This window comes from Rhinatrema bivittatum, chromosome 1 (assembly GCF_901001135.1).
Source record: "Rhinatrema bivittatum chromosome 1, aRhiBiv1.1, whole genome shotgun sequence".
Taxonomy (NCBI): domain Eukaryota; kingdom Metazoa; phylum Chordata; class Amphibia; order Gymnophiona; family Rhinatrematidae; genus Rhinatrema; species Rhinatrema bivittatum.
Genome location: NC_042615.1, coordinates 484,919,675 through 484,927,876, shown reverse-complemented (window position 1 = coordinate 484,927,876; position 8,202 = coordinate 484,919,675). Strand labels below are relative to the sequence as shown.

General features: G+C 50.1%; 1 protein-coding gene across 1 annotated transcript in view; it reads right to left on the bottom strand.

The window, feature by feature from the left end:
* Window positions 1–4,586: 4,586 nt before the first annotated feature.
* LOC115094525 overlaps window positions 4,587–8,202 on the bottom strand; it is a 60,682-nt gene continuing 57,066 nt past the window's right edge. Inside the window, exons 8-9 of the mRNA XM_029607663.1 lie at window positions 5,640–6,274; window positions 4,587–5,188 (exon numbers count right to left, since the gene is read on the bottom strand). Coding sequence (XP_029463523.1) covers window positions 5,132–5,188; window positions 5,640–6,274 — 692 coding nt within the window. The 3' untranslated portion in view covers window positions 4,587–5,131. The remainder of the gene's footprint in view (window positions 5,189–5,639; window positions 6,275–8,202) is intronic.

Sequence of the window (8,202 nt, the reverse complement as noted above, 5' to 3'; positions counted from 1 at the left end):
CTCTAGTTGTTGAGCACTCAGAGTTGGCATTTGTACCTCTGACATAAATTGCTGACATACTACTTCATCTTCCTGCTCCGCCATGTAAAGATCTTTATAAAATGCCCTAAGTACGTCTGTAATGTCACCTGGCCCAGCACAAGGTCTATTGGACCTTGAAAGCAAACCCATAACAAACCTGGAACCCTCGTGCGCCCTAGTTAAATTCGCCAGCATACATCCTGGATGATTACCAAATCTAAAAAATTAATGTTTTAGGTCAAAAAGAGAGGCAGTAGCTCTTCTATGCAATAAGTCACTTAATAATAATTTTTGTGTAGTTTGATACTTTCATTTTGCTTCCGAAGTCCTATAGCCATTGGCTGCCACTCGTGCAGAATACAACTGCCTCTGTAGATAGAGGATTCCTTTATTGATAGTTTTCTTCAAATGGGCCATAAAGCTAATAATTTCACCCCTCATGACTGCCTTTGCTTTCTCCCAATATAAAATTGGGTCAGAGAGGTGCTGTGCATTGGATTTAGCATAAAGTTGCCATTTCTTGTCCAAAAATGACTTGAAATCGGTGTCATTAAATAACCAATGAGGCATTTTCCAGGACAGAGAATCGTTAACTGTATGGGTAGGAAACAATGAACGGGACTATGATCAGAAATGACTATATGACCTATGGAGGCATCTACCACTTTGGGGAACAAGGATTCAGAGACCAAGACTTAAATCTATTCGAGACCAGGAGTCATGAGCCCTAGCATGATGGGTATATTCTCTAGACCAGAGCTTTCCAAACTTTTCATGTTGGTGACACACTTTTTAGACAAACATAATTTCACGACACAGTAATTTGGTCTACTAGCAAACCAGAGGTTAAAGGTTAAACGAACGAAATGTATTTCGACAATTTATATATGTTTCCTTAAATATATTCATAAATAAAATGTTTCACAACACAACCTATCTCATGAAAACCTTTCATTTATATTAAAAATATATAATATTCCAAGATTAATGTTAGTTATAATTTATGAGTAACAATAATAAAATAAATTGTCTGTTCCCCACACACTCATTTCTCTCCCCCCCCCCCCCCCCCAACACGTCTGGTCCCCACACACTCATCTCTCTCCCCCCAGCACGTCTGGCCCCCACACTCATGTACCTCTTCTTTTTGATTGCTGCCAGTATTTCATGAAAAATACAAGCGCTACTTTCCAAAAAAACAAGCCCAAGCAAGTCTGTTCCCCCACACCCTCATCTCTCCCCCCCCCAAGCATACGACTGTCCCCCACACCCTCATCTCTCCCCCCCAAGCACACGACTGTCCCCCACACCCTCATCTCTCCCCCCACACCCTCATCTCTCCCCCCCCAAGCACATGACTGTCCCCCACACCCTCATCTCTCCCCCCCCAAGCACACGACTGTCCCCCACACCCTCATTTCTCCCCCCCCAAGCACACGACTGTCCCCCACACCCTCATCTCTCCCCCCCCAAGCACACGACTGTCCCCCACATCCTCATCTCTCCCCCCCAAGCACACGACTGTCCCCTACACCCTCATCTCTCCCCCCCCCAAGCACACGACTGTCCCCCACACCCTCATCTCTCCCACCCACGCCCTCATCTCTCCCCCCCACACGACTGTCCCCCACACCCTCATCTCTCCCCCCCAAAGATGACTGTTCCCCACACCCTCTCTCCCCCCCAAGCACGCGACTGTCCCCCACACCCTCATCTCTCCCCCCCCAAGCACGCGACTGTCCCCCACACCCTCATCTCTCCCCCCCCAAGCACACGACTGTCCCCCACACCATCTCTCTCCCCCCAAGCACACGACTGTCCCCCACACCCTCATCTCTCCCACCCACACCCTCATCTCTCCCCCAGCACACGACTGTCCCCCACACCCTCATCTCTCCCCCCCACACGACTGTCCCCCACACCCTCATCTCTCCCCCCCAAGCACGCGACTGTCCCCCACACCCTCATCTCTCCCCCCCCAAGCACACGACTGTCCCCCCACCCTCATCTCTCCCCCCCAAGCACACGACTGTCCCCCACACCCTCATCTCTCCCCCCAGCAACCTCTTCTCTCCCCCCCAAGCACACGACTGTCCCCCACACCCTCATCTCTCCCCAACACACGACTGTCCCCCCCACCCTCATCTCTCCCCCCCCACGCTCATCTCTCCCCCCCAAGCACACGACTGTCCCCCACACCCCCATCTCTCCCCCCCAAGCACAGTCCCCCACACCCTCATCTCACCCCCCCACCGCCTCATCTCTCTCCCAAGCACACGACTGTCCCCCACACCCTCATCTCTCCCCCCAAGCACACGACTGTCCCCCACACCCTCATCTCTCCCCCCCAAGCACACGACTGTCCCCCACACCCTCATCTCTCCCCCCAGCAACCTCTTCTCTCCCCCCCAAGCACACGACTGTCCCCCACACCCTCATCTCTCCCAAACACACGACTGTCCCCCCCACCCTCATCTCTCCCCCCCCCAAGCACACGACTGTCCCCCCCACGCTCATCTCTCCCCCCCCAAGCACACTACTGTCCCCCACACCCTCATCTCACCCCCCCACACCCTCATCTCTCTCCCCCCAAGCACACGACTGTCCCCCACACCCTCATCTCTCCCCCCCCCACACCCTCATCTCTCCCCCCAAGCACACGACTGTCCCCCACACCATCTCTCCCCCCAAGCACACGACTGTCCCCCACACCCTCATCTCACCCCCCCACACCCTCATCTCTCTCCCCCCAAGCACACGACTGTCCCCCACACCCTCATCTCTCCCCCCCACACCCTCATCTCTCCCCCCCCAAGCACACGACTGTCCCCCACACCATCTCTCCCCCCCCAAGCACACGACTGTCCCCCACACCCTCATCTCTCCCCCCCAGCACCCTCTTCTCTCCCCCTCAAGCACATGACTGTCCCCCACACCATCTCTCCCCCCCCAAGCACACGACTGTCCCCCACACCCTCATCTCTCCCCCCCAGCACCCTCTTCTCTCCCCCCCAAGCACATGACTATCCCCCACACCCTCATCTCTTCCCCCCCAAGCACATGACTGTCCCCCCCACCATCTCTTCCCCCCCCCACCCTCATCTCTCCCCAAGCACACGACTGTCCCCCACACCCTGATCTCTCCCCCCCCCAAGCACACGACTGTCCCCCACACCCTCATCTCTCCCCCCCCCAAGCACATCTGGCCGCCACACCCTGATCTCTCTTCCCCCCAGCACATCTGGCCCCCACACATTCCTCTCTCTGTCCCCCAGCACATGTCTAGCCCCCCACTCATGTACCTCTTTCTTTTTGATTGTTGCCAGTTAAGTGCTTCACTCCCTTCAGGGTTCAAGCCTGCCATGGTACATAACACCTTCCATGATCACCAGACACCGTTGCTTGCAGTCAGTACTCCTTGTGGCCAGGCCTCATCAGCAGCAGCAGCCAATAACAGGGACAGCTGAGCTCAAGTCCCACCCACCAAGCCCAAAAAAAACCCCATGATTGACAGCAAAAATCACAAGAACTGGAGGAAAAAAAAAAGTGAATTGCTAAGAAAAAAAAAGCTCAACTCACGTCTGAGTTGACTGGGCTTGAGCAACACACCTGCACACTGCAGGCGACACACAGGTTGGAAAGCTCTGCTCTAGACCCTGGGTAAAGTGTCCACCAAATGTCTACGCTATGCAGCATGTTATAAAGAAAACCCACCCACTTTGTGCTATGAACACTCTTTGTTACCACTTTCCCGCTCCTGTCAAAATGTCACATCGCAACACAATTTAAATCGCCACCCATTATGAGAGGGGCATTACCCGTAGCTAACACATCTGTCACTAGCTGAACAAAAACTGACAATTATATTGATTTGGAGCACATACGGAAGCCAATATAACCATTTGGCTAAATATTTTACCTTGAACTAGTACATAGCGACCCACCGAGTCAGAGTGGCTAAGCTCCATGCAAAAGGATATAATTTTTATGAAGAAGAAGAATAGCCACACCACAGCGTTCGGTAGATCCAGAAGCGGAAAAATAACCCTGTAATTTGTTGTGTTCAGCTGGGTGCATATGCGTTTCCAGTGGCATGCATTTTTATTAAAAGGTTGTCTCTCTGCTCTTCAATGCAGAGAGACACAGGTGTATTGATCATAAAAGGGCCCTTTCTCCTTCTCCTTTTCAGTGATGAGCGCTATGGAAGGCCCATGCTGCCAGGGAAGCACAAGTTCTGTAAGCCAGTGTGGCAGGGGAGAGCGAGGGATTCAAGTGAAATCTGTTTGCTTCCGTCCTGCCGATGTATCTGTCTCCAAGAGAGTGGGGGCAGAGAGTTTCACCAGACACTCGGAACTGCAAAGTAAAGTGCACAGCAAAGAGTGGAGAGGGATTGCTGATGGGACAGGGCACTAACACTGCCAAGCAGTATAGAAATTTGCTGTGATATGTTTTTATCAGGGTACAACAAAAAGAAATACACACATCCACTAATAGCGGCAAGACAGAGTTAAGCAAAACCAGATTTTTAATAGGAAAATAGCAAATAAAAGGTTAAAACACAAATTAAAAAAAAGTTCCTTGTCATTTCATCTTGGTTTGTGACTGTGACCTGTCCATCATCAGCACTGCTGTGAGAAGTCACTAGCCACCTTCCTCCCCCAGGAGACATTAACCATGGCATGGTGATAAGTGATACATTACAAAGCACAACAATGATTTCTCTGCATGGTGCAGGTTTCTAAGATGAATAGTCAGCCATATTCACCCATTGCTCCAGTGTTATAGCCCTTGGCTTACACACCCACAAGTTAAATATTCTTTGCTTATTTCAACATTTCCACAGACTTGAACAGCCTGTTCAAACCGTTCCCTTTCCTTCCCTTCACTTTCTGCTACATGTAAAACTCACAGACATCAGTGAGCTACAGGAAACGGGCTCCTGTAGAAAACCAAAGGTCCCACCCATATTTTGAGGGACACAAAGCTGGTTCACACAAGGAAAGCAGGTGCTCTGACTGGTCACCCAGCTCCCGTGAGGCTTAATTTATACCAGACGAATGAGTCGGCTTCTCTCCAATCTAAGCCATGCTTCCCGTTAGTCTTGCGAGTCTCACTCCCTGATGAAGCCTGCAACAGATTTCCGGCTCCGTAAACTGTACCTGGGTGTCTGTGGGTGGAAGGGGAAAGAGTCAGAACAAGCATGTGTATACACAGCGGGCAGGGGTCAGAGCAGATACGACATTTCCAGAGAACTGTTGCCAACCCCCTCCCCCCCTCATGTTAGTTTTACTAGATGTTTATATTTGTCACACTATTATATGTCATAATTTATGTTTGTTACTATGCTCATCCCTTGCTTTGAGGGACTTTGGAAATGCATCTAAATTTAAAAAATAAACAAGCCTACATTGCAGGTACCTCCATCTTCCCCGATCACAGACATGTTTGAACAAATACCATGCAGTACCACATTATGAATTTCTCCTGGACAAAGCTACTGTTCTGATCTGCCTTGCATAGACACCAGCAAGTCCACTGAAGCTAGAAGCTTCTGAGGCATAACCCATCTTAGATGTTTTTCCCTCCAAGTGTTAGCATTAAATTAATAAGTGACTCACAGATTCTAGGGACACTGGGATACTATACACAGCCGGCTCTGCCTTGTGCCTGCTTTTGCAGCGGGATGGAGACCCTGGGACATTGTATGCAGCCGGCTCGACCTTGCAGCTACTCCTGCGGCGTGACGGAGACTCTGTGACATTGTATGCAGCCGGCTCAACCTTGCAGCTATTCCTGCGGCGTGATGGAGACTCTGGGACATTGTATGCAGCCGGCTCGACCTTGCAGCTACTCCTGCAGCATGATGGAGACCCTGGGACATTGTATGCAGCTGGCTCGACCTTGCAGCTACTCCTGCGGCGTGATGGAGACTCTATGACATTGTATGCAGCCGGCTCAACCTTGCAGCTACTCCTGCGGCGTGATGGAGACTCTGGGACATTGTATGCAGCCGGCTCGACCTTGCAGCTACTCCTGCGGCGTGATGGAGACTCTGGGACAATGTAAGGAGCCGGCTCTCCCCTGTGACTGCTCCTATGGTGTGATGCAGACTCTGGGACACTGAATACAGCTGGTTCTACTTTGTGTCTGCTTTTGTGATGTGATGGAGACTCTCGGCCATTGCCTGTAACCGGTTCCACCCTGTGGCATGAGGGCATCTTGCTCCTTTTCTTCGGAGTTATGTGTGACTTCACTGCAGAGAGATACAGAAAGTGATTATTCCATAGAGAAGGTCAAGGAGACATTAGTGCTAGATGTGCAGGCCACCACATCCATATCATAAGGATCACTTAGTGCATCCAGTTTGCCCATTAATATCCACTTCCTCATTTGCCGCAGATCCTAATTCCATTTCTGGCCTCTTCTCTCCCTTGGCCTGAAACAAAGGCCCTTTGGTGTCTACATGAAGCATACAGGAAGATTGGTTCTTACCTGTTAATTTTCTATCCTGTAGTATCACAGATCAGTCCAGACTCCGGGGTTTTGCCTCCCTTCCAGCAGATGGAGACAATTTCGCAGGCACCGCCTCTTAACCTGGTGTGCCACCTGCATCTCCTCAGTATTAAACAGTACCCAAGCAGAAAACACTTAATCAAAATGATTTCTAACAAATTAATTCATAATTCAGAACTATAATTAAATTTAGAATATATCCAAACAGGAATAATGAGAAACCTGTACCATTCTTCATTTTCAGATTAATCAGAACTATTAAAGAAAACAGATTGAGCGGACTCTTCAAAAAACTCCTGTTCCCCCAGGCGGGACTCTGGACTGATCTGTGGTACTACAGGAACGAAAATTAGCAGGTAAGAACCAATTTTCCTTTCTCTGTATGTACTCAGATCAGTCCAGACTCCTGGGATGTACCAAAACTTCCCTAACTGGGGTGGGACTGCGAGAGTCCGGCTCAAAGAACACTTCAACCAAAGTTGTTGATATCCGGAGCTTGGATGTCCAATCGGTGTCTGGCAAAGGTATGGAAAGACTTCCAAGTCGCCGCCCTGCAAATCTCTTGCGGTGAAACCAATTGGCACGCTGCCCAGGAGGCTACCTGCAAATGGGTAGAATGAGCTCCCCTCTGGGACAGGCAGTTGGCCTGTCCCCTCTGGGACAGGCCAACTGCAACAGATATATGCAGAACCAATGGCTTCCTTCAAACCAATGGGCTATTATGGCTTTTGACACTTTTTGACCATTTTTTGCACCACTCCATAGCACAAAAAGGTGATCAGACAGCCGAAAACCATTCGTGACTTCTATATACTGCAACAAGGCCCTCCTGACATCCAGATGCCTCAATTCCCTTGCATGAGGTGTATCAATCTCCAGATTTGTAAAGGCTGGAAGCTCCACTGACTGACTTAAGTGGAACGCCGAAACCACTTTCAGCAGAAAGGAGGGAGCCATCCTCAGCGAACTCCGAAATCCACAAAAAGGGTTCACTGCATGACAGGGTTGAACAAATTGCTACCAAGAAAACCACTTTCAGATTCAGATCTTTTATGGTGGCTCTCTTAAGAGGCTCAAATGGCATCTCACACATACCCCTAAGGATCAAATTAAGGCTCCAAGAAGGACACACCTTACAAATAGGGGGATTCAAATGCTTTGTCCCGAGAAGAAAACGCACCACATCTGGATGCACAGCCAGAGTTGTTCCATGAATCTTGCCCCATAAGCAGCCTAAGGCTGACACCTGCACCTCTCTGCAAGAAAGCCAGAATCTGCGCCACAGACGCCTGCTGAGGAATAACCCCCTGTTCCATACACCAAGACTCTCCAAACCTGGACATATGCCAAGGAAGTAGAGGTCTTGCAAGCTTGCAGCAGAGTAGAAATAACATCCTCTGGATAGCCTTTCTTCCTGAGTTGCCTCCTTTCAAAAGCCAATCCACTAGTCAAAAGCAATCCGCTTGATCTGAAAATATAGGGCCCTGCCGTAGATTTGGTAGATGGCCCAGCCTCAAGGGGCCGTCCATCGCTAGGTTGACGATATCCGCAAATCAAGGCCTTTGCAGCTAATCCGGAACCACGAGAATCACCTTTCCTGGGTGGACCTCTATTCTCCTTACTACCTTGTCCACCAGAGGCCATGGACGACACACGTAGATTGGAACA